Raw genomic sequence first — 26,973 nt, forward strand, 5'->3', positions numbered from 1 at the left:
ACACTTTTTGGGACTTCACAGACCCTCCAACCAGCACCGCTAGAAGCAACTGGACCAATCTACTTCCAGTACTCCTATACAATGAATAATTCTATACATATACTCTAAGTACGACCTTTTGTACTCCCCTTTACCTATGCTGCAATGTAATGCAATATAATCATTGTCTATTCCAGTCACTATTACTACTGCATTACCAAATCATGAACCTTTTTCATAATGATGTAACTGTTTGTCCACAATATATTTACTTTGTCCATATTTATAATAGGCCGTGAACAAGGTCCGTGTTGGACCGAAACGTTGGCCAGTAATTACTATGCGGATGGATTTAAAGAGGACCTTTCACTTGTAAAAACAATGTGAACTAAGTATGCTGACATGGAGAGCGGCGCCCGGGGATCTCACTGCACTTACTATTATCCCCGGGCGCCGCTCCGTTCTCCCACTATGCCCTCTGGTACCTTTGCTCTGTAAGTTATAGTAGGCGGTGTCTGCCCTTGTCCTGTGGGCATCTCCTTCTCCCAGGCTGCAGCGCTGGCCAATCGCAGTGCACAGCTCACAGCCAGAGCGGCGCCCGGGGATAATAGTAAGTGCAGTGAGATCCCCGGGCGCCGCTCTACATGTCAGCATACTTAGTTCACATTGTTTTTACAGGTGAAAGGTCCTCTTTAAATAATGAAATGAAATAAATAAGAAATTACTACAAAATCTTTTGCGAGTGCCGTGGTTTCTACTATTAGGCCTCTTTCACACGGGCATCATTTTTTTTGCCCGGATAAGAGGCGGGTGCGTTGCGGGAAAATGCGCGATTTTTTCTGCGCAAGTGCAAAACTTAAAGTGTCATGCGTTGCACTCGCGTGAGAAAAATCGCGCATGTTTGGTACCCAAACCCGAACTTCTTCATAGAAGTTCGGGCTTGGGATTGATGTTCTGAAGATTGTATTATTTTCCCTTATAACATGGTTATAAGGGAAAATAATAGCATTCTGAATACAGAATGCATAGTAAACCAGCGCTAGAGGGGTTAAAAAAATAATAATAATAATTTAACTCACCTTAGTCCACTTGCTCGCGAAGCCCGCCATCTCCTTGTGTCTCCGCTGCTGATGAACAGGACCTGGGGTGAGCTGCTGCATTAAATATCGGTTAAGGACCTTCGATGACGTCACTCTGGTTGTCACATGATCTTTTACCATGGTGAATCACCATGGTAAAAGATCATGTGACGTACCATGTGATGACCGGAGTGACGTCATCAAAGGTCCTTAACCGATATTTAATGGAGCAGCTCACCCCAGGTCCTGTTCATCAGCAGCGGAGACACAAGGAGATGCCAGCTTCGCGAGCAAGTGGACTAAGGTGAGTTAAATTATTTTTTATTTTTTTAACCCCTCTAGCGCTGTTTTACTATGCATTCTGTATTCAGAATGCTATTATTTTCCCTTATAACCATGTTATAAGGGAAAATAATAATGATCGGGTCTCCATCCCGATGGTCTCCTAGCAACCATGCGTGCAAATCGCATGGCATCCGTACTTGCTTGCGGATGCCATCCGATTTTCACGCACCCCATTCACTTCTATGGGGCCTGCGTCACGTCAAAATCGGAAAATATAGAGCATGCTGCGATTTCAACTGAACGCACAAGTGATGCGTTAAAAACATCGCTCATGTGCACAGCCCCATAGAAATGAATGGGTCAGGATTTAGTGCGGGTGCCATACGTTCGCCGCACGGATCGCACCCGCACGGAAAAGTCGCCCGTGTGAAAGGGGCCTTACTGTTGGTACCTTTTTACCACTGAGCACCGCCTATCTCCAAAGAGGAGTGCCGTTCAACCATTTTATCTAAAGCTCTAGGAAGAGTCCTGGTTATTCCACACGTATTCCATTTAAGAATTAAAGAGGCCACTGTGCTCTTGAATTTTTTGTACGCTTCTCCAGATCTGTGCCCATACAAAACCCTTTTCCTGAGCTCTACAGGCAGTTCTTTACTCCTCTTGGCTTGTTTTTTGCTCTGTTACATTGTCAGTTGTGGGCCCTTATATAGACAGAGATGTGGCATGCCAAATCATGCCCAATCAACTGATTGTACGGCAGGTTGACTCCAATCAAGGTGTAGAAACATGTCAAAGATGATCAAGTGAAATTGGAGGCCTCCAGGGCATAATTTAAAGTGTTATAGCAAAGCATCTGAATACTTATGTCCATGCAAAATTTATATTTTTTACTTTTTAATAAGTTTGCAAAAGTTTAAAAATGATTTTTTTCACTTTCGTTATGGTGAATTGAGTGCAGATTGATGGAGGCACAAGGCCACAATATAACAAAATATAAGGGTCTGAAGACTCTGAAGACTTTCCGAATGCATTGCATATCCTGATTTCTCCAAATCATTTAATATTGTGCTGTATAGAAGTTTAGTACATAAAATGAGAATGCTTGTACTGGAGGAAAAGGTGTGTATGTGTGTAAGTAATTGGCTCAGTGAAAACAGAGGGTGGATATTAACGGTACACACTCAGATTGGGTCAGTAGGGGTCAGTATTGGGCCCTAATCTCTTCAATACATTTAGAGATACTAAACCGGCTAAGGTTTTGAACACAGGAGAGGACATTATCCGGGTACAGATGGATCTGGATAGATTGGGGGCTTGGGCAGATGAGGTTTAAACACTGACAATGTAAGGTTATGTAAAAGTGAAAATACATGTCACCAGTACATACTAAAAATGAGAAAACACTGGGTAAACCTGACTGCAAAGAAGATTTATAAGTGATATAAAGGGGTTATATCATAGTTAATGTAAAAAAATAAAATGAAACGTCATATAGTACACAACAATCTCTGTATATTAACGCTAGAACCATTGCTCTAGTTGCTCTGCTAGACTCTTCAGGCTGCCAGCTCAGGGGGGCGTCTTTTCTACTGCCGTTCTCTTTCTGTAACTGTTACAGCTTCTAGCAGTAAATAGAACTGGTGGCAGTTGACAGACTGAACTGAACATGCGCTACGGCCTCATAAGGTGGACTAGCACATTACTATACAGATTAAACACTGGAATGCAATTATAATGAAGTAAAAGGGTATATCTCACAACTGGAGCATTTCTGTAACATACTGAAAATTACAAAAGTAACTAGTTTTTAATGCAGGATTATTTATAAATAATAAAATAAAAAATCAGTGTTGGCACAACCCCTTTATTTGTAGCAACTATAGCTGCTGCCAAGGCTAATAAGTTTATGGGGTGCATCAAAAGGACTATAGGTGCACATAAGAACATAGTTCTACCACTTTACAAGTCACTAAGGCCTCTTTCACACTACCGTATGGCTATTTCAGTGTTTTGCAGTCCGTTTTTCACTGATCCGTTGTTCCGGGTTTTTTGTTTCCGTTGTGTTTCCGTTTCGTTTTTCGATTCAGTTTTTCCGTATGGCATATACAGTATAGAAAAAATTGGGCTGGGCATAACATTTTCAATAGAAGGTTCCGCAAAAACGGAACGGATACGGAAGACATACGGATGCATTTCCGAATGTGTTCCGTTTTTTTTGCGGACCCATTGACTTGAATGGAGCCACGGAACGTGATTTGCGGGCAATAATAGGACATGATCTTTTAACGGAACGGAAAAACAGAAATACGGAAAAGGAATGCATACAGAGTACATTCTAGTTTTTTTTTGCGGAACCATTGAAATGAATGGTTCCGTATACGGACCGTAAACGGAACGCAAAAAACGGCCCGCAAAACGGAAAAAAAAAAACGGTAGTGTGAAAGAGGCCTAAGTAAAACACACAGAGAACGGCAACTAAAGTAATAACTGGAATGGGTGGACTACAGTACCCTGAAATGTTATCAAAATTAGAAAATTAGGGTTATTCAGTTTAAAAGAAAACTATGTGTAAATATATCAGGGGTCAGTACAGAGATCTCTCCCATCATCTAGTTATCCCTGTGACTGTGACGAGGGGACATCCTCTGCGTCTGGAGAAAAGAAGGTTTCTACACAAACATAGAAGAGGATTCTTTACGGTAAGAGCAGTGAGACTATGGAACTCTCTGCCTGAGGAGGTGGTGATGGGGAGTTCAGTAAAAGAGTTCAAGAGGGGCCTGGATGTATTTCTGGGTAATAATAATTTTACAAGTTATATTTATTGGAATTATAGTTGATCGAAGAAGGTATTCTGATTACCGGTTGGAGTCGGGAAGGATTTTTTCCCCCTAAAATGAGGGAAATTGCCTTCTATCTTGTGGGGATTTTTGTCTTCCACTGGTCCAACTTTGCAGAATGACAGACTGAACTGGTTGAATATCTTTTTTTCAGCCTTATAAACTGTTAGCTTACCGTGCCTTTCTTGGCATGGACATTAGACTTGACAGCCTCATCCTCCATTTCTGCAGCTTCATCCTCATCAGACACATCGTCAGCCTCGGCAATGCTGTTCTCGGTTTCCTTTATGCTGTCTTCCAATGAGTTAAGCTTTTTTCCTTTTACTAATATTTTCCCTTTTAGTTGCTGAAATGATGGGACAAAATTTAAGTCGATTAACAGAAGCAAACAAAAATAATAAAGACATATTTCCACTATATTTATTATAGAGCCAATATTACATTGTTTAGTCGCGCTGAGATTTGCTCCATGTTATTTGTACTTCTGTCAGTTACAGGAGCATCAAATCCATACTTTTAGCAGCTATAAAGAGAGGAAGCTGCTTATGTAAAAGAGGTTGACCAATGTGAACAAGCCCTTTAACCCTTTCCCAACATCCACTATACATGCGCGGCGCCCTCTCATCTCCAGTTTTTCACAGCAGACATCAGTCAGCAATCCATCATTGAAGATAACTCTGATCAAGGACTTCTGAACCCCTCAGATACTGTGGTTAATTGCTGCCACAGCACCTGAGCCGTAATTTGCCAGGTGACTCGGCACCCCCCCCCCCCCCAAGCAGGGTTTAAAAGGAATGTAGTGATCTTACCATAAACCACTGAAGTCTATGGTATAAGCAATCTAAGGAACGTACATTCAAGTGCACTATGGGGGCTAACAATAAAGTAAAATAAGAATTTAAAAAGAATTCAAAATCGCCCCCTTTCCCTATTTTCCACATACAAAAAGTAACAATAAAAAATAAGCATAACTGGTACCAGTAGATCTGAAAATACCCAAACTATTAAAATATAAAAGTATTTATCCCCTTTGGATGAACATTGCAATAAAAAATAATAATAATTAAAATGACCGAATCACTATTTGTTTTGTTTTGCCTCCTAAAAATATTAAATAAAAAGTGATCAAAAAGTCACGTAAGTGGTATGGATATAAATACTGATCACCCGACAAAAAATGAGAACTAACACAGCTCTGTAGATGGACATATACCGTATATTTCGCTCTACAAGACGCACCCCAGGTTTAAACAACAGAAAAAAAGTATTTTCTACCTACTAAAGCGCCCCTGGAGGTTTAATGAAGTGGAGGGGCCAATGTCAGTAGATGATGTTACATTACAAGCTCTGTGGCCACTCTTAACTAGCCTTTAGCCCTGAAGTTACACACTTTGTGGCCCTTCTGTATGTGCAGACCTACATATGTGCAAATGTATGTATTGGCATATGTATGCTGTTCCGAGAACTAGTCAAGAATGAGTCTCCCTCTTCACAGATCAGAAATTTATTGCATATCTAATAGTAATGGCAGGTATGATTGACATGTGAAAGCCACAATCCTCGTTTCTACACCTAATGACCAAGCAGCTTGTCAGTACAGAACAGAATAACTGGTTGGGAAACCTGCCTGTACCTCTGTATGAACACAATGCACACCTACCACCCACCTCTACTTCCGTATAAACATTTAAAACTGGTGATTCCTCTACACTACAACTCCCAGTGTCCTTTGTACGCTGGTTTCAGGGTGTCCCTAAGCTGTGCCTCTGCCGGAACAGCCTAACTCGGTAGGCAGGTGCTGGCGGCTTCCTGACAGTTGTGCTGGGCACATACACTGGGTTAAGACGACGCTACCGCTGCTGTGTACCTGACGTGCACTTTAATGTGGCTACCAGAGATAGCACTGGGAGCAGGTGAGCAAAGGAAACAACTTGTTAGGCAGCAGCTGGTAGTACTGGTACTCACAGAAGGCCCTTGCCATCTTGTGAAGCACAAAACTGGGGCGGGAGGCCAGGCAGCACCTAACTGAACAGTCAAGGGCCAGTGACGCATTCTAGTGGTGTGGTTTTGGTGCAACCCTAGAGTATCCAAACGTAGTAGGAGGAAGAGAGAGCGCAAGTCATTACCAAAGTAGTCAGGGGGAGGTCTGGCACTGTTGTACCACCCTGACTGTGGACTATAAGACGCAAGTACTTTTTAGCAAAATTGTTTCTTGCTAAAAGATGTGACTTAGAGAGTGAAAAATATGGTAAGCCCAAATACAGTGATTCAAGGTAAAAAAATCAAATAATCAAAGTCTGTTAATACTTAAAAAAAAAAAAAAAAAGTAACACATACAAGCTATATAAATGTACTATCACTGTAATAGTACCGACCCACAAAATAAAAGTAACGTGATATTTACCACAACAAAAACGAAACTCATGAAAACAATGGCTGATATGCATTTACTTCCAATTCCACCAAATTTAGAACTGTTTTACAGCTTCCCACTCCACTTGGATAAATACAAGTTGTCCAGCCAGAAAAAATAAAATAAAAATCCTCACATGACTGTGAATGGAAAAAAGTAAAAAAAAAAACATTATGGCTCTTGTAAGGCATTAAGTAAAGAAAATTATAATAAAAAATTGAAAATGGCATGGTCAGGAAGGGGCTAATATAAGTATACAGTCAAGTGAAAAAGTAAAGTTTTTGTGGAAATTGAAAGGAAATTACATCTTTCAAGGTTTGGTTTTATAAATCATTGCAAAATCTATATTTTTTTTTTTTCTTTACATTTTTATTTTAGATCCTGATGAAGACTGAATGTCTTCATATGTCCATATCTGTTGAAAGAAAAGAAATACATGACGTTTACTTTTTTCATGACTAGTCCCTACCCACAGCTTTCAGCATGCATAGTTTATAGTCTACATTTCCAGGATGCTAGAAATTGAGATAAGGGATCACCGTCTAACCTCTGGAGATGGGAAATCCTTTATTTTTCCTTCAACTGGCAAAATGAGAAGCATATCCCCAAGTATGTCCTTCATGTGTTTGGCCATCGTTTTCTGCTGATCCAGGCTGCAGTGATTTTCCAAAGAAATGATCACAGGGTAAGGAGACGTCTTAAAGAAGGACATATAAAATTAGTCAGTACAAGAGCTTTTGTCTGCACCCCTGTCAAGGTAATTCAATATTTTAGGCTATATGCTACAGCAAAGTATTTTCAATCATATGTATAAGATATTTGCCCTTGGCCTTAGATAAAGCTGTCATACACTTTACATTGCTGTCTACTGTCTTCTCCAGACTCCCCAACATACAAGGTACATACGTACACAGTATACACAGCTGGTGTAGGCTCATATTACTTGCTCCCAAAAACTAGTGCAAGTAGTGGTAAATGTGTAAAGATGCCTAGGTCCTGCACCCTCTTGCCCAATTTATACCAAAAGTGGCAAGTGCGGGAAAGAAGGAAGCTTGCTCATGCTGCCACCAAGTACCTAAATGAGTAAAAAATTTTAATGAAATGCTAAAATACCTCACTTTTAGCATCTGATATATGTTCTATGATCTACTCTGAATAAAATATAGGTCTATGAGATTCGCAAATCATGGCATTTTTTACACTTATTTACATTTCACACAGCGTCCCAACTTTTCGGGAATTGGGGTTCTACTTCAACATGTTTTTCCTATACTGGGGTTTTGTAAGTGGTCACACTCAGTCACCACAAGGTGTGATTCTCAGACTCTTCACCTACTTTAAATGCATAGTTTTTTATAGTTTTTATGACATCTTTGAAGAGGATTTTGGAAGTAAGTGTGTAGCCATGATAAATGACTGGTTCTCCATTAGATCCATCCCAGCAATCCAATTCCACACAACGGCAGCCTTTAGTAAGAGCCCTGTATGAAAAACATTATGGCACAATTAATTCAGGCATCATTGTACCACACTCCTCCATCAAATCGGTGCCCTAAAGTGGTATACGTACGTATGAATCAGTCTGACATACTGCCCACACACCAAGCAACATCACAACCTGCATTCTGTAGACCACCAGCGTGTTTTGTGATACACTGACTAGAAGAAGCTTACCGTATATAAGCTTCAGTGCTGCTCGGACCCTTCAGTTGGTCTTCCAACAGGTAGGTGTTGTGTGAGGAGGAGATGTAGTAGTGACACAGGGGCTGCTTCATATCCTGGTAAACTTTATTGTGAGCCGGATTGAATACGTTGCCATCATCAGACAACAGATAGATAAGGAAGCCATCCTTAGTCATAGACTGCTGTTCTTTACCTGTAATGGAAAATAAGCAACACTCAGGATAGGTCATCAATATCAGATCGGCGAGGGTCCAACACCTGGCACCCCCATCGATCAGCTGTATGAAGAGAAGGCATGCCACGCGCGTGTGCCATCATCTGTTTCTCTTCCTGCTTGCCATAGACATAGCAGCGGTGAGCAGGATGAGAGACAGGATCCGGCACGTGTACACCTTCTCTTCATACAGCTGATCAGCGGGCGAGCAGGGTGTCAAACCCCCATCGATCTGATATGGATGACCTATCCGGAGAATAGGTAAATTAATATTAAAAGCCTGGATAACCCTTTTAAGGCACATGCACAGTGCATAGTATGGCTCCTTTAGAACACAGGTGTCTCCCACTTGTTAAGGGATCAAAAGTAATGGGACATAATAATAATCATAAATCAAACTTTCACTTTTTAATACTTGGTTGCAAATCCTTTGCAGTCAATTACAGCCTGAAGTCTGGAACGCATAGACATCACCAGACGCTGGGTTTCATCCCTGGTGATGCTCTGCCAGGCCTCTACTGCAACTGTCTTCAGTTCCTGCTTGTTCTTTGGACATTTTCCCTTCAGTTTTGTCTTCAGCAAGTGAAATGCATGCTCAATTGGATTCAGGTCAGGTGATTGACTTGGCCATTGCATAACATTCCACTTTTTTCCCTTAAAAAACTCTTTGGTTGCTTTTGCAGTATGCTTTGGGTTATTGTCCATCTGCACTGTGAAGCGCCGTCCAATGAGTTCTGAAGCATTTGGCTGAATATGAGCAGATAATATTGCCCGAAACACTTCAGAATTCATCCTGCTGCTTTTGTCAGCAGTCACATCATCAATAAATACAAGAGAACCAGTTCCATTGGCAGCCATACATGCCCACGCCATGACACTACCACCACCATGCTTCACTGATGAGGTGGTATACTTAGGATCATGGGCAGTTCCTGTCCTTCTCCATACTCTTTTCTTCCCATCACTCTGGTACAAGTTGATCTTGGTCTCATCTGTCCATAGGATGTTGTTCCAGAGCTGTGAAGGTTTTTTTAGATGTCGTTTGGCAAACTCTAATCTAGGCCTTCCTGTTTTTGAGGCTCACCAATGGTTTACATCTTGTGGTGAACCCTCTGTATTCACTCTGGTGAAGTCTTCTCTCGATTGTTGACTTTGACACGCATACACCTACCTCCTGGAGAGTGTTCTTGATCTGGCCAACTGTTGTGTTTTCTTCACCAGGGAAATAATTATTCGGTCATCCACCACAGTTGCTTTCTGTGGTCTTCCGGGTCTTTTGGTGTTGCTGAGCTCACCGATGTGTTCCTTCTTTTTAAGAATGTTCCAAACAGTTGTTTTGGCCAGGCCTAATGTTTTTGCTATATCTCTGATGGGTTTGTTTTGTTTTTTCAGCCTTATGATGGCTTGCTTCACTGATAGTGAGAGCGCTTTTGATCTCCTCTTGAGAGTTGACAGCGACAGATTCCAAATGCAAATAGCAGACTTGAAATGAACTCTGGACCTTTCATCTGCTCATTGTATTAATGTTGTGCATTAACTGCTTTCTGACATCTGCCATAAATGTATAGCAGATGTTGGGTTTTTAAAGATGGCACCCTCTCAGCCGAGAGGGAGCAGAAATTTAATGTAGAAACTACAAGTTTTACTGAATCTATTCCCCAAAACTATAGATCAAGCTGCTCAGCTCATCCTGCTCTATAACATGCTGCCTGCAGATTGCACTGCATTTTCATGGTGACAAGTTCCCTTTAATCTGAATGGACAAGCTTTGTTTCTGCATCACTGTTCAGGGGCTATAGATGACTAGCTGTTATTAATACAATGTTAATTATGATTTAACCTAAATCTTAATACTTGGATGAGTTTGTAAAACATGTCCACATATGGTTCAAACATATCGTGGAATAAGATTACGCTGTATGTTACACACAGAGGAAAACTAACATCAATGCTATCCAGAGCTTTTACTTCCTGCTTTTTCAGCCAAGATTACAAAACTTGCGGTCACTTTCTGAGGTCATAAAAACAGAACAGGACACTTTACTGCTAGACTCCATTCACACCACTGATACATAATGACACATGTTCATATGCAAAAATAAAAATTTAAATCACAATTAAAATAATGGATCAGACTGATTTTGAGTATCAGTTGTGATCAGTTTGTGTCCGTTCTGTCAGACATCAGTTATTTTTCTGCAAGCAGGACTTTTTCTACCTTCAAAAATAACTGATATCTAATGGAACAGATACAACTAATGCTCAAAATAAGAATGATCAGTTATTTTTCATTCTTATATTTTCATTTTATTATAAATTTTCTGACGGATAAGGCTTTTTTAACAAATACGGTACAGATTCTCGGGCTTATTTGCCGGACCTTGGCCGGATCTCCGTCGGATCCCATTATAATGAATGGGGCAGGCAGGCATTCCGATAGCATCAGGGAAATGCAGGAGCCTGTCAGAAAGCTCAATGCAGATGTGAACTCAGCCTAAGGGCTAAGCCTAAGATGGTCTAGTACAGTGATGGCGAACCTTTTAGAGACCGAGTGCCCAAACTGCAACCCAAAACCCAATTATTTATCACAAAGTGCCAACCCAGCAATTTACCCTGAATACTACAGTCCAGTATAGTCTATCTTGCATGTACTTTATTATTTAGCTATAATAGCCTGCCTACATTCAGTGAACTGCCTGTGCTGTTCATAGTGTGTCCGGTGCTGAATGAATTGCAGGAAAAGTCTAAGGCATATTGGTACACCATAGACTTTTTTTCAGGGTGCGGGTGCCCACAGTTAGGGCTCTGAGTGCCACCTCTGGCACCCGTGCCATAGGCTCACCATCACTGGTCTAGTAGTTTAAAAAAAATATAATTAAAACAAGGCTTGGGTGGATGGGTATACTTACTTTGACCTGGTAAATGTCTTTCCTAATTTTTAGAAACTGAAAGGTGAACATATCCAAATGTACACTGGCCATTGTTGGATCACTCTTAAAAAAATTTCATTTGTTGCTGATTTATTTAATCCAAGACAACAGGGGAACAAAGGATGTCTGTACTTAACAGTCTTAAAATTGTAGTCCCGAGACCCACTATTTATCCTGCGCCTCGCTGTATTCTAGCTAAACATGGTAAGGCCAGGTTCACATAATGCATCTTTGATGTGCTTTGGTTGTCTTTCTAGGAATGCATTATCAGCAGAGGTCCCAATAACGCTTGTTCAGGCCGTTTACTACCTGAAAAAGTTTAAGGCGTACCAATACGCCTTAGGTCCCTTTCACACGGGCGAGTTTTATCGCGCGGATGCGATGCGTGAGTTGAACGCATTGCACCCGCACTGAATACCGACCCATTCATTTCTATGGGGCTGTTCACATGAGCGGTGATTTTCACACATCACTTGTGTGTTGTGTGAAAATCGCAGCATGCTCTATATTGCGGGTTTATCATGCAATGCAGGTCCCATAGAAGTGAATGGGGTTGCGTGAAAATCGCAAGCATCCGCAAGCAAGTGCAGATGCGGTGCGATTTTCACGCACGGTTGCTAGGAGACGATCGGGATGGAGACCCGATTATTATTATTTTCCCTTATAACCTGGTTATAAGGGAAAATCATAGCATTCTGAATACAGAATGCATAGTACAATAGCGCTAGAGGGGTTAAAAAATAATAAAAAATAATTTAACTCGCCTTAATCCACTTGCGCAGCCCGGCATCCCCTTCTGTCTTGATCTTAGCTCTGTGTAGCAACAAGGACCTTTGGTGACGTCACAGTCATCACATGATCCGTCCACGTCACCACAGGTCCTGTTGCTACACAAAGCTAAGATGAAGACACAAGGAGATGCCGGGCTACGCGAGCAAGTGGACTAAGGGGAGTTAAATTATTTTTTATTTATTTTTAACCCCTCCAGCGCTATTTTACTATGCATTCTGTATTCAGAATGCTATTATTTCCCCTTATAACCATAAGGGAATCTACAGAACACCGATCCCAAGCCCGAACTTCTGTGAAGAAGTTCGGGTTTGGGTACCAAACACACGCGATTTTTCTCACGCGAGTGCAAAACGCATTACAATGTTTTGCACTCGCGCGGAAAAATCGCGGATGTTCCCACAACGCACCCGCACATTTTCCCGCAACGCCCGTGTGAAAGGGGCCTTAGACTTTTCCCTGCCATTCATCAGTGCAGGGCATACTAGGAATGGCACAGGCAGCGAAACGACGCTGCCTGTGCCTGATATAACCAATAACGAAGCTTTGTACAGCAAGGAGTTTTGTTACTGGTCGGTTTGGGCGGGCTGCCGGAGTGGTATCATGTCCTGCAGCAGGGGGCAGCTGGGAAGAGTAAGAGCCGTAATGAGAAGGAGCTAGCTCTCAGGCCATTGCTTTACAGAGTTGATGATGTTATTTAGACTATTAATGGTCCCCATCGCTTAGGGCATGTTCACAACACCGCTATTTAATCTCTGTTAGGTGAGCAGAACATGGAAAAAAAAAAAAAAAAGGGCTGGATTAGGTGGGTTCACATCATGTTTTTGTCATACATTTAACGTCCACAAAAAAAAAAAATGTACGTTAATGGATGTCTCAGACAATTGCCATACTGTGGCACCAGTCACCATAAATTCTCTTGTATAAAAATACAATGGAACTCTAGTGACGGATGGCACAGTATGGCATCTGTCCGAGGCATTCGTTAATGTACATGTTTTTTTGTGGACGTTAAACGTATGACAAAAACATGATGCGAACCCAGCCTAACTGACAGGAACAGAGCTAAACAGACTCCACTGACTATGATGGAGTACGAGTCCGTTCAGCTTCCGTTCGGGATCCTGTCTTTTTACCAGACAAAAAAGTTCTGCATGCAAAGCTTTTTTGTCCGGTCTTTTTGACAGAAACTGTGACAGAGGCCCCGAACACGCAGATGTCAGCAAGTATAGGCCTACATATTATGATTTGAATTACTGCAACTTTCGTACTACTCCTCGGCTAAAAATGCTCCTCAAAAATTGTAAGAGGAGTATTTTTTACTCTTTTGGAAAAAATGTAGTGCGACCACTGATTACTGGTGGGATTGGATATGATGGCTTAAGACCTCATACACACAAGTCTTATTTTATAGTAATTCAAGGGTTGGAAAGCGTACCTTCTTCACTTGGTTCATACTTTGCTATCAATGACTTTACGTGGTCTGAGGTCACATTTTCTTGCTGTTCATCCCGGAGGAACTTTTGGAAGTTACTGGCAGACATAAAATTTTCACTGTCCTTATATGCAGAAAATATCGTATTTATCTCTCCTCGTGTTGTCAGGAATTTGTAAAACTCTTCTATTTCGTCATCCTCTAGTGAGCCTGTCTTTGATCTGTCACATTGCTGAAAATGAATAAATAAAATGAATGAAATAATAAAAGCATAATTAAATTTTACATAAAATATGTTTAGGCTGTGTTTATCATGTAAAATTCATTTACAGTAAGTTAAAGGACATCTGTCAGCAGATCTGTACCTATGACACTGGCTGACCTGTTACATGTGCGTTCGGCAGCTGAAGGCATCTGTGTTGGTCCCATGTGCCCGCATTACTGTAAACATAATGCAAACGTGATCACGCCTACCTGGTCCTGTCAATTAAAGTGGAGAGGGCGCGGCAGCTTCAGAGAGAGAAGAGCCTCTAGGTATTTAAGTTCCAGTCAAAATCAGTAGTGAAGTGTACTCAGAGATCAGGTATAATGGAAAGAACTGCACCTGTTCTGTGTTTTTCAGCCGCACCTAGTTTTGGTTCACAAAAACTGATGGAAATCACTGATCAAATAACTGAAGTGTGAACTCAGCCTTTAAAGGGACACTGACAGGGCCAATAAGCATATTGAGGTATATATATGGCAGTACAGGTCTTATAATGGGTATTACAATCATCTAAGTATCCCCCCTGTCCACATTATACATACAGAAAACTGAAGTTTTATAACCTGCTCGAACGGTCTTCAATCTGCCCAAGGGGCGGCGTTTCACCTCTCTTGCGCCCAGCCAGCCTCCCCCAACTGCCGCTTTGAATATTCAGTTTGCTGGGCGGCTTCTGCGGTCCCCGCTCTGAAGCGCTGCGCTGAACAGTGCCCTGCGCATGCGCCGGATCTTGTGAAGTCGGGGACAGTAAGCGCCGCCCAGCGAAGTGAATATTGATGAGCTGGGCGGCGCTTACTGTACCGGACTTCACAAGATCCTGCGCATGCGCCGGGCACTGTTAAGTGCAGCGCTTCAGAGCGGGGACCGCAGAAGCCGCCCAGCAAACTGAATATTCATGAGCTGGGCGGCGCTTCAAAGCGGCAGTTGGGGGAGGCTGGCTGGGCGCAAGAGAGGTGAAACGCCGCCCCTTGGGCAGATTGAAGACCGTTGGAGCAGGTTATAAAACTTAAGTTTACTGTATGTATAATGTGGACAGGGGGGATACTTAGATGATTGTAATACCCATTATAAGACCTGTACTGCCATATATATACCTCAATATGCTTATTGGCCCTGTCAGTGTCCCTTTAAGAGAAAAAATGTAAAAAAATATTTAAAAAAATGGCAATGCCAGATAAGCAGGGGTGGACTGGGAACTTAAAGTGGTCCTGGAAAAAAAAAGTAGAAGAAGCCCCATGTAGGTGGGTCCAAACTGAAAGAATGTGGGGTAATACAAGTAGGCAGGGACAACAGAAGTAGGAGGGGCTAGCAATACTGTAGTGCAGTAAAAAATACCTCCCCAGCAGAACCAAATACTACAGTGGAGCACAAAACATGGCCTCCCCTGCTGCAGTATTCAACTATCACCGTCCTGAGGACTTGAATTCATGAGGGCACCAGCCTAAGTAGTGATGTTCCTAGCATTTATTAATGCGGAGAGCATCAGACTGTTATGTACCTGGCCGGCGGTGTAAAGAGTGCTTGGGCGGTCGGAAATTTCCCTGTAGAGTCTATGGCCAGTCCAAACCTGCAGATAGGTCACATGAAAAAACACCAATAGAGGTGTTTCTAACATGGTATAGTCATTTTATCTCCCGGAAAATATTTTTTCAGGAAAACTTGATGAAATAGACAAAAGGAGAATCCTAAAAGAACTTTCTAATTAGATGGGAACCTAGCATAAAAGATGTTAAAAATCCTTACATTGTGTGCCAAGACGGATCCGTTTGGCTCAGTTTCATCAGCAAGCAGCGTTTTGGTGTCCGTCTCCAAAGCGGAATGTAGACTGAACTGATGCATTCTGAGTGGATCCTTTTCCATTCAGAATGCATTAGAATGCAAACTAGTCCGTTTTGGACCGCTTGTGAGAGCCCTGAAATGATCTCGCAAACGGAAATCCAAAACGCCTGTGTGAAAGTAGCCTACGGGCTTGTGCAAATTAACATGCAGTGTTTTGCAGTCCGCAAATTGCGGATCCGCAAAACACAGATTCCGCCCGTGTGCCTTCCGCAATTTGTGGAACAGAACAGGCGGCCCATTATAGAAATGCCTCTTCTTGTCCGCAAAACAGACAAGAATAGGACATGATCTGTAATTTTTGCGGGGCCACGGAACAGAGCCATTGATGCAGACAGCCAGGAGTGCTGTCTGGATCTTTTGCGGTCCCATTGACGTAAATGGGTCCGCATCCAAGCTGCAAAAAAATTAGGCTTGGATGCGGAACCAAACCACGTACGTGTGAATGCGTCCTAATACAAGAAAACCATCCAACAACCTGCTTAGAGACAGACGTCAAGTGAAACATTGCATCGGCATGTTGGACTTCAACATGCCAAATCCTTTTGTTTCCTAGGGAGATCAGCAATCATCAGGTACAGTTGGTGAAGCAGACTGTGCATGTGTATGGGGGATAAGAAGGAATACAGTAGTTATCAACGTCGTATGGTCACTTTTAGAGATCTTACCTGGAATATCTGTTTTGCATAGTTATCATCAGTTTCAACATTCACTTCTTGCAGGAATCTCTTAAGCTCTTTAAAGCTCATTTTGTTGTCCTTGTTTTTATCAGCTTTCCGTAGACATGTGTGGATCCAGCTATTAACAAATATTAAGGATTTTTATGGTACTAAGATCTAGCCTATTGCATTTCCTTAAAATGACCAGGAATGAAGATGTACAAAACTCTCCTGTACTGTCAGAACAAGACATGGGGGCACACATCAAGGTTAGAATCGTACAGATCACTTTCTATCAACAACTTCTATATTGTCCAAACCCAGAGACATATTATAAAAATCACCACAAAATGTGTGACCTAAAATGACATGGCGTTAAAAAGGAAGATATTCCCTTCAATGGGAATTTATCACCAGTATTTTTTTTTATTAATAATTAAAAAATAGATACGGTACTGACACACTATTTTTACTAATCCATTTATTTTCTGATTGCAGATTTTTTTTCTGTTCTATGGGGGCAGCAATCTAAGTCTACTTTCACACCTGCGTTTAGGTGCGGATCCGTCTAGTATCTGTACAGACGGATCCGCACCTATAATGCAAACGCTTGTATCCGTTTGCATTACCATGAACAATGTCTTTTTTTTTTTTTTTTCTCATGATAATGCAGATGGATCCGTTTTGACTTACATTGAAAGTCAATGGGACTTTACAATTGCACCATATTGTGTCAGTAAAAATGGATCCGTCCCCATTGACTTACATTGTAAGTCAGGACGGATCCGTTTGGCTCCGTTTCGTCAGACGAACATCAAAACGCTCTACCTCTAGAGCGTAATGGAGGCTGAACGGAGGCAAACTGATGCATTCTAAACGGATCCTTATCCATTCAGAATGCATTGGGGCTGAACTGATCCGTTTTGGGCCGCTTGTGAGAGCCTTGAAACGGATCTCACAGGCGGACTCTGAAACGGCAGTGTGAAAGTAGCCTTACCTGACCAGTTAACAGCATTTGGAGATATTCTTTACAGCTGCCTCATGGCCTATAGGTAGCTGTAGCCTGGAGATGCTCATTGACTTCTATGGGATAATTTTCTAGGCATGTTCTGTGACCTGTTCATAGGTCATTGTGCAGGGAAGGGGAGGAGATGAGTTGTGACCGTCATCTACTGTGAATAGTGGATCCTGTGATATTTACATGTAAAGAAGGCATTATCTGCCTTAATAATCTTACCTGTGATGATAAAAGGCACAAAAAAGTGGTCTCTACAGAACATGAATGGTCAGTGCACTATGACGCTTAATGGCAAGTGTGAAAACAACTAAAAATCCTTTAAAAATATGTTTAAAGGCTATGGACATTTAGGGACTTTTTATTATAGCATTCTACTCTACTACTTTTTTTTTTATTGGTCTTTATTTAAATGATCTGTCATTTTCTCAGTATAGTTCTTAAAGGGGCTTTCGGGGATTTTAATATTGATGACCTATCCTCAGGATAGTACAAACAAACAGGTAATGGCAGCATCTCCAGCGACTTTTTTATTGGACAGACTTCACAGAAAGTGTGCCATAAAAATAAACAGCAACGTTTCGGCTACTACATAGCTTGACAAAGGTCATGTAGTAGCCAAAACGTTGCTGTTTATTTTTATGGCACACTTTCTGTGAAGTCTGCCCAATAAAGAAGTCGCTGGAGATGCTGCCGTTACCTGTTTGTACTATTCGGTGGGCTGCTGAGGATCTGCGGCCGTGGTTTGGCTGAGGCGTTCCTCTGTGGTTGTTTGATGGTCCGCGGGTGCTGCTCTACATCTACTATTCTCACTATCCTCAGGATAGGTCATCAATATCAGATCAGCAGGCGTCCAACCCCCGGCACCCCTGCCAATCAGGTGGTTGAAGAGAAGGCCGCGCTCCGTGCCAGAGCAGCCTTCCCTTCATTGTTTGCCTGCTCATGGTCGACATTGCAGTGGTGAGCAGGTGTCATTACAAGAAGCTTCTATGGGACGGCTCGCTATTATACACGTGAATAGGAGGGAGCCGTCCCACAGAAGTGAATGGGACGGCTTGTCATTACACCTGCTCACCACTGCAATATCTACGGCAAGCAGGGAAGGGAAGGGTGCGCTCGCATGGAGCGTGGCCATCTCCTCGACCAGCTGATCGGCATGGGTGCATGTTCAGCTGGTTGAGGAGCCCCATCAGGGAACTGAGAACTGATTTGACAGCTCATGTGTATCCCTTATTTCTGAACTCTAGCTCATAAACACTCATTATAGCTCAATTTCTATCAAAGTGATAAGAATATGGCCTAAATAAGTTTATGGTTCGTCAGGACTCCAGAGACGAGGGCTACACACGTTGAAACAGAAAGCCTGCTACTCTACAAACACACAAAAGCCGACAGTTAGGGTCCATTCACACGTCCGCAAATGGGTCCGCATCCGTTCCGCAATATCGGGAACGGGTGCGGACCCATTAATTCTCTATGGGGCAGAACGGGATGCGGAAAGCACACTATGTGCTCTCCGCATCCGTTTTTCCAGAGAGCGGCCCCGAACTTCCAGGATTCGGCTCCGCAAAAAAATAGAACATGTCCTATTCTTGTTCGCAATTGCAGACAAGAATAGGCAGTTCAATGGGGGGTGCCGGCCGGGTGTATTGCAGATCCGCAATACACCACGGACGTGTGAATGGATCCTTACACTGGAAAAATGGCTGGGCATTTTTAATAAAGACCAATGGAAAAAAATATTTTTTTAAGCCCACAATACAATGCAATAATAAAAAAATGCTCCAAAAGATGTTCATTGCCTTTAACATAAAAATGTGATTTTCTATAAGCTTCAATATATAATACATATCTGTAGTTCATGAGTCAAAACCAGCTTAAGGCCTCATGCACACAACAGTTTTTTTTCACTGTCCGCAAAAACGGGGTCCGTAGGTCCGTGATCCGTGACCGTTTTTTCGTCCGTGGGTCTTCCTTGATTTTTGGAGGATCCACGGACATGAAAAAAAAGTCGTTTTGGTGTCCGCCTGGCCGTGCGGAGCCAAACGGATCCGTCCTGAATTACAATGCAAGTCATGGAGGACGGATCCGTTTGACGTTGACACAATATGGTGCCATTTCAAACGGATCCGTCCCCATTGACTTTCAATGTAAAGTCTGGAGTTCTTTTATACCATCGGATTGGAGTTTTCTCCAATCCGATGGTATATTTTAACTTGAAGCGTCCCCATTACCATGGGAACGCCTCTATGTTAGAATATACTGTTGGATATGAGCTACATCGTGAAACTCAGATCCGACAGTATATTCTAACACAGAGGCGTTCCCATGGTGATGGGGACGCTTCAGGTTAGAATATACTGAAAAACTGTGTACATGATTGTGTACAGACCCCCCCCCCCCCCCCCCCCCTGTTTTTAACTCATTGGTGGCCAGGGCTGCCGCCCCCCCCCCTCCCTCCCCTGTAGTTAACTCATTGGTGGCCAGTGCGGCCGTCCCCCCTCCCTCCCCTGTAGTTAACTCATTGGTGTCCAGTGGGCCCCCCCTCCCTCCCCTGTAGTTAACTCATTGGTGTCCAGTGGGCCCCCCTCCCTCCCCTGTAGTTAACTCATTGGTGTCCAGTGGGCCCCCCCTCCCTCCCCTGTAGTTAACTCATTGGTGTCCAGTGGGCCCCCCCCCCTCCCTCCCCTGTAGTTAACTCATTGGTGTCCAGTGGGCCCCCCCTCCCTCCGCTGTAGATAACTCGTTGGTGGCCAGTGGGCCCTCTCCCCTCCCTCCCCCTTCTAATTAAATTCGCCCCCCCCTATCATTGGTGGCAGTGGAGAGTACCGATCGGAGTCCCAGTGTTATCGCTGGGGCTCCGATCGGGAACCATGGCAACCGAGACGCTACTGCAGTCCCGGTTGCCATGGTTGCTTAGCAATTTGTAGAAGCAAGCTTCATACTTACCTGCGAGCTGCGATGTCTGTGACCGGCCGGGAGCTCCTCCTACTGGTAAGTGAAAGGTCTGTGCGGCGCATTGCCTATAGCACAGACCTGTATGAAAGTAACCTACGGCCACGGATCACGGACACGGATGCCAATCTTGTGTGCATCCGTGTTCTTTCACTGACCCATTGATTTGAATGGGTCCGTGAACCGTTGTCCGTCAAAAAAAATAGGACAGGAAACACGGATCACGGTCTCGGCTGCAAAACGGTGCATTTTCCGATTTTTCCACGGACCCATTGAAAGTCAATGGGTCCGCGAAAAAAAACGGAAAACGGCACACCGCCACGGATGCGCACAACGGTCGTGTGCATGAGGCCTATGGGTGGTATTACTGAGCACTGATGGAAGATAACAAATCCATCGGTGCTCGTTTGCACCAGCCCGATTACACAGGCCGATGCATACCGAATATGGGATAAACGATTGTTACTGCAGTCATTCCTCTCTCATTTGGTTCTATTCATTATCAGCAGGGAGATGTGCTGCCGATGATTAGGCATCTTTTATCCTGATGAAAAGTGCCCATCAGCTGATGAACAAGCGTTTACTTTACTTGCGTTCATCGGCTGATCGGCTGCTCATTTAGAGAAGCTATTTATCAGGAACGAGTTTTAGGGCTCTTTCACACCTGCGTTCTTTTCTTCCGGCATAGAGTTCCGTCGTCGGTGCTCTATGCTGGAAGAATCCTGATCAGTTTTCTCCTAATGCATTCTGAATGGAGAGAAATCCGTTCAGGATGCATCAGGATGTCTTCAGTTCAGGACCGGAAAGTTTTTTGGCCGGAGAAAACACTGCAGCATGCTGCGCCTTTTGCTCCGGTCAAAAATCCTGAACACTTGCCGCATCGACAGATCCGGAATAATAGCCTATTGAAATGTATTATTCCGGATCCGTCCTAACATCTTCAGTTGTTACAACGCAACGACTGATCCGGAAGTTGCGCCTGAGCCAGGAAGTAGGACAGGCTTGGCTGGCGCGAAAACTTCCACTAAACAGCCCGCACGGGAGAAAACAGGGCGTGAAAGAAGCTCCTGGAGGTTAGTATTGTGTGTGTGTTTGTCCCTTGCATATTTTATTAGTTGTAAAACAAACTAGAAATTTTCTGATAAGAAATAATTTACATACCGGATGCACTCATCAGTACACGACGGATCCGCTGTTTCGATGGATACGGACGACGGATCCGGACGACTGATCCGGAAAAAAAGCGTTGATGTTGGCTTCAGGATTTCCGGATCAGTATCTTACCAAAAAAGCCGGAAAGAGGCATCCGGAAAGAAAAAATTATGCGTTCTTACACGTTTTTCCGGATCCGGCGTGTAATTCCGGCAAATGGAGTACAAGACGGATCCGGACAACGCAAGTGTGAAAGAGCCCTTAAAGAGGTTTTCCGAGGTATTTTAACTGATAACCTATCCTCTGGACAAGTCATCAGTATCTGATTGGTGGGGGTCTGACACCCGGGACGACTGCCGATTAGCTGTTTGAGAAGGCACCGGCTCTCACCCTGACGCTGCAGCCTTCTCTCCCCTCACCAAACACAGCATTGTACATTGTATAGCGGTTGTGCTTGGTATCATGCTCAGCCCCATTGAAGTGAATGGGGATGAGCACGATACCAAGCACAGCCGCTATATTATGTATGGCACTGAGAGAAGGCCACAGCGCTCACAGGAGTGCCAGTGTCTTCTCAAACAGCTAATCAGCGGGGTCCCAGGTGTCAGACCCCCACCAATCAGATACTGATGACTGTCCAGAGGATAGGTTATCAGTTAAAATACCTCGGAAAACCTCTTTAAGGGCTCTTTCACACTTGCGTTGTCCGGATCCGTCTTGTACTCCATTTGCCGGAATTACACGCCGGATCCGGAAAAACGTGTAAGAACGCATAATTTTTTCTTTCCGGATGCCTCTTTCCGGCTTTTTGGTAAGATACTGATCCGAAATCCTGAAGCCAACATCAACGCTTTTTTTCCGGATCAGTCGTCCGGATCCGTCGTCCGTATCCATCGAAACAGCGGATCCGTCGTGTACTGATGAGTGCATCCGGTATGTAAATTATTTCTTATCAGAAAATTCTAGTTTGTTTTACAACTAATAAAATATGCAAGGGACAAACACACACACAATACTAACCTCCAGGAGCTTCTTTCACGCCCTGTTTTCTCCCGTGCGGGCTGTTTAGTGGAAGTTTTCGCGCCAGCCAAGCCTGTCCTACTTCCTGGCTCAGGCGCAACTTCCGGATCAGTCGTTGCGTTGTAACAACTGAAGATGTTAGGACGGATCCGGAATAATACATTTCAATAGGCTATTATTCCGGATCTGTCGATGCGGCAAGTGTTCAGGATTTTGACCGGAGCAAAAGGCGCAGCATGCTGCAGTGTTTTCTCCGGCCAAAAAACTTTCCGGTCCTGAACTGAAGACATCCTGATGCATCCTGAACGGATTTCTCTCCTCCATTCATGCAGAAAACTGATCAGGATTCTTCCAGCATAGAGCACCGACGACGGAACTCTATGCCGGAAGAAAACACGCAGGTGTGAAAGAGCCCTAAAACTCGTTCCTGATAAATAGCTTCTCTAAATGAGCAGCCGATCAGCCGATGAACGCAAGTAAAGTAACGCTTGTTCATCACTGATGGGCACTTTTCATCAGGATAAAAGATGCCTAATCATCGGCAGCACATCTCCTGCTGATATGAATAGAACCAAATGAGAGAGGAATGACTGCAGTAACAATCGTTTATCCCATATTCGGTATGCATCGGCCTGTGTAATCGGGCTGGTGCAAACGAGCACCGATGGATTGTTATCTTCCATCAGTGCTCAGTAATACCACCCATAGGCCTCATGCACACGACCGTTGTGCGCATCCGTGGCGGTGTGCCGTTTTCCGTTTTTTTTCGCGGACCCATTGACTTTCAATGGGTCCGTGGAAAAATCGGAAAATGCACCGTTTTGCAGCCGAGACCGTGATCCGTGTTTCCTGTCCTATTTTTTTTGACGGACAACGTTCACGGACCCATTCAAATCAATGGGTCAGTGAAAGAACACGGATGCACACAAGATTGGCATCCGTGTCCGTGATCCGTGGCCGTAGGTTACTTTCATACGGTCTGTGCTATAGGCATGCGCCGCACAGACCTTTCACTTACCAGTAGGAGGAGCTCCCGGCCGGTCACAGACATCGCAGCTCGCAGGTAAGTATGAAGCTTGCTTCTACAAATTGCTAAGCAACCATGGCAACCGGGACTGCAGTAGCGTCTCGGTTGCCATGGTTCCCGATCGGAGCCCCAGCGATAACACTGGGACTCCGATCGGTACTCTCCACTGCCACCAATGATAGGGGGGGGCGAATTTAATTAGAAGGGGGAGGGAGGGAGAGGGCCCACTGGCCACCAACGAGTTATCTACAGCGGAGGGAGGGGGGGCCCACTGGACACCAATGAGTTAAACAGGGGGGAGGGGGGGGGCCCACTGGACACCAATGAGTTAACTACAGGGGAGGGAGGGGGGCCCACTGGACACCAATGAGTTAACTACAGGGGAGGGAGGGGGGCCCACTGGACACCAATGAGTTAACTACAGGGGAGGGAGGGGGGGCCCACTGGACACCAATGAGTTAACTACAGGGGAGGGAGGGGGACGGCCGCACTGGCCACCAATGAGTTAACTACAGGGGAGGGAGGGGGGGCGGCAGCCCTGGCCACCAATGAGTTAAAAACAGGGGGGGGGGGGGGGGTCTGTACACAATCATGTACACAGTTTTTCAGTATATTCTAACCTGAAGCGTCCCCATCACCATGGGAACGCCTCTGTGTTAGAATATACTGTCGGATCTGAGTTTCACGATGTAGCTCATATCCAACAGTATATTCTAACATAGAGGCGTTCCCATGGTAATGGGGGACGCTTCAAGTTAAAATATACCATCGGATTGGAGAAAACTCCAATCCGATGGTATAAAAGAACTCCAGACTTTACATTGAAAGTCAATGGGGACGGATCCGTTTGAAATGGCACCATATTGTGTCAACGTCAAACGGATCCGTCCTCCATGACTTGCATTGTAATTCAGGACGGATCCGTTTGGCTCCGCACGGCCAGGCGGACACCAAAACGGACCTTTTTTTTCATGTCCGTGGATCCTCCAAAAATCAAGGAAGACCCACGGACGAAAAAACGGTCACGGATCACGGACCTACGGACCCCGTTTTTGCGGACAGTGAAAAAAAAACTGTTGTGTGCATGAGGCCTTAAGCTGGTTTTGACTCATGAACTACAGATATGTATTATATATTGAAGCTTATAGAAAATCACATTTTTATGTTAAAGGCAATGAACATCTTTGGAGCATTTTTTTATTATTGCATTGTATTGTGGGCTTAAAAAAATATTTTTTTCCATTGGTCTTTATTAAAAATGCCCAGCCATTTTTCCAGTGAAGGATCCATTCACACGTCCGTGGTGTATTGCGGATCTGCAATACACCCAGGCCGGCACCCCCCATGAACTGCCTATTCTTGTCTGCAATTGCGAACAAGAATAGGAATGTTCTATTTTTTTTGCGGAGCCGAATCCTGGAAGTTCGGGGCCGCTCTCTGGAAAAACGGATGCGGAGAGCACATAGTGTGCTTTCCGCATCCCGTTCTGCCCCATAGAGAATTAATGGGTCCGCACCCTTCCCGATATTGCGGAACGGATGCGGACCCATTTGCGGACGTGTGAATGGACCCTAACTGTCGGCTTTTGTGTGTTTGTAGAGTAGCAGGCTTTCTGTTTCAACGTGTGTAGCCCTCGTCTCTGGAGTCCTGACGAACCATAAACTTATTTAGGCCATATTCTTATCACTTTGATAGAATTGAGCTATAATGAGTGTTTATGAGCTAGAGTTCAGAAATAAGGGATACACATGAGCTGTCAAATCAGTTCTCAGTTCCCTGATGGGGCTCCTCAACCAGCTGAACATGCACCCATGCCGATCAGCTGGTCGAGGAGATGGCCACGCTCCATGCGAGCGCACCCTTCCCTTCCCTGCTTGCCGTAGATATTGCAGTGGTGAGCAGGTGTAATGACAAGCCGTCCCATTCACTTCTGTGGGACGGCTCCCTCCTATTCACGTGTATAATAGCGAGCCGTCCCATAGAAGCTTCTTGTAATGACACCTGCTCACCACTGCAATGTCGACCATGAGCAGGCAAACAATGAAGGGAAGGCTGCTCTGGCACGGAGCGCGGCCTTCTCTTCAACCACCTGATTGGCAGGGGTGCCGGGGGTTGGACGCCTGCTGATCTGATATTGATGACCTATCCTGAGGATAGTGAGAATAGTAGATGTAGAGCAGCACCCGCGGACCATCAAACAACCACAGAGGAACGCCTCAGCCAAACCACGGCCGCAGATCCTCAGCAGCCCACCGAATAGTACAAACAGGTAACGGCAGCATCTCCAGCGACTTCTTTATTGGGCAGACTTCACAGAAAGTGTGCCATAAAAATAAACAGCAACGTTTTGGCTACTACATGACCTTTGTCAAGCTATGTAGTAGCCGAACGTTGCTGTTTATTTTATGGCACACTTTCTGTGAAGTCTGTCCAATAAAAAGTCGCTGGAGATGCTGCCATTACCTGTTTTTTGTACTATCCTGAGGATAGGTCATCAATATTAAAATCCCCGAAAGCCCCTTTAAGAACTATACTGAGAAAATGACAGATCATTTAAATAAAGACCAATAAAAAAAAAGTAGTAGAGTAGAATGCTATAATAAAAAAGTCCCTAAATGTCCATAGCCTTTAAACATATTTTTAAAGGATTTTTTAGTTGTTTTCACACTTGCCATTAAGCGTCATAGTGCACTGACCATTCATGTTCTGTAGAGACCACTTTTTTGTGCCTTTTATCACAGGTAAGATTATTAAGGCAGATAATGCCTTCTTTACATGTAAATATCACAGGATCCACTATTCACAGTAGATGACGGTCACAACTCATCTCCTCCCCTTCCCTGCACAATGACCTATGAACAGGTCACAGAACATGCCTAGAAAATTATCCCATAGAAGTCAATGAGCATCTCCAGGCTACAGCTACCTATAGGCCATGAGGCAGCTGTAAAGAATATCTCCAAATGCTGTTAACTGGTCAGGTAAGGCTACTTTCACACTGCCGTTTCAGAGTCCGCCTGTGAGATCCGTTTCAAGGCTCTCACAGCGGCCCAAAACGGATCAGTTCAGCCCCAATGCAATTCGAATGGATAAGGATCCTTTAGAATGCATCAGTTTGCCTCCGTTCAGCCTCCATTACGCTCTAGAGGTAGAGCGTTTTGATGTTCGTCTGACGAAACGGAGCCAAACGGATCCGTCCTGACTTACAATGTAAGGTCAATGGGGACGGATCCATTTTTACTGACACAATATGGTGCAAGTGTAAAGTCCCATTGACTTTCAATGTAAGTCCAAACGGATCCATCTGCATTATCATGAGAAAAAAAAAAAAAAAAAGACATTGTTCATGGTAATGCAAACGATACAAGCGTTTGCATTATAGGTGCGGATCCGTCTGTACAGA

The 26,973-nt window shown here is 43.9% G+C and overlaps 1 protein-coding gene across 1 annotated transcript in view; it reads right to left on the bottom strand.

The window, feature by feature from the left end:
- PLCD1 (phospholipase C delta 1) overlaps positions 1 to 26,973 on the bottom strand; it is an 89,638-nt gene that overhangs the window by 10,074 nt on the left and 52,591 nt on the right. Inside the window, exons 5-9 of the mRNA XM_044294154.1 lie at positions 13,648 to 13,876; positions 8,268 to 8,469; positions 7,930 to 8,074; positions 7,141 to 7,290; positions 4,356 to 4,526 (exon numbers count right to left, since the gene is read on the bottom strand). Of these exons, the coding sequence (XP_044150089.1) occupies positions 4,356 to 4,526; positions 7,141 to 7,290; positions 7,930 to 8,074; positions 8,268 to 8,469; positions 13,648 to 13,876 (897 nt within the window). The remainder of the gene's footprint in view (positions 1 to 4,355; positions 4,527 to 7,140; positions 7,291 to 7,929; positions 8,075 to 8,267; positions 8,470 to 13,647; positions 13,877 to 26,973) is intronic.

Source organism: Bufo gargarizans, chromosome 5 (genome assembly GCF_014858855.1).
Source record: "Bufo gargarizans isolate SCDJY-AF-19 chromosome 5, ASM1485885v1, whole genome shotgun sequence".
Taxonomy (NCBI): domain Eukaryota; kingdom Metazoa; phylum Chordata; class Amphibia; order Anura; family Bufonidae; genus Bufo; species Bufo gargarizans.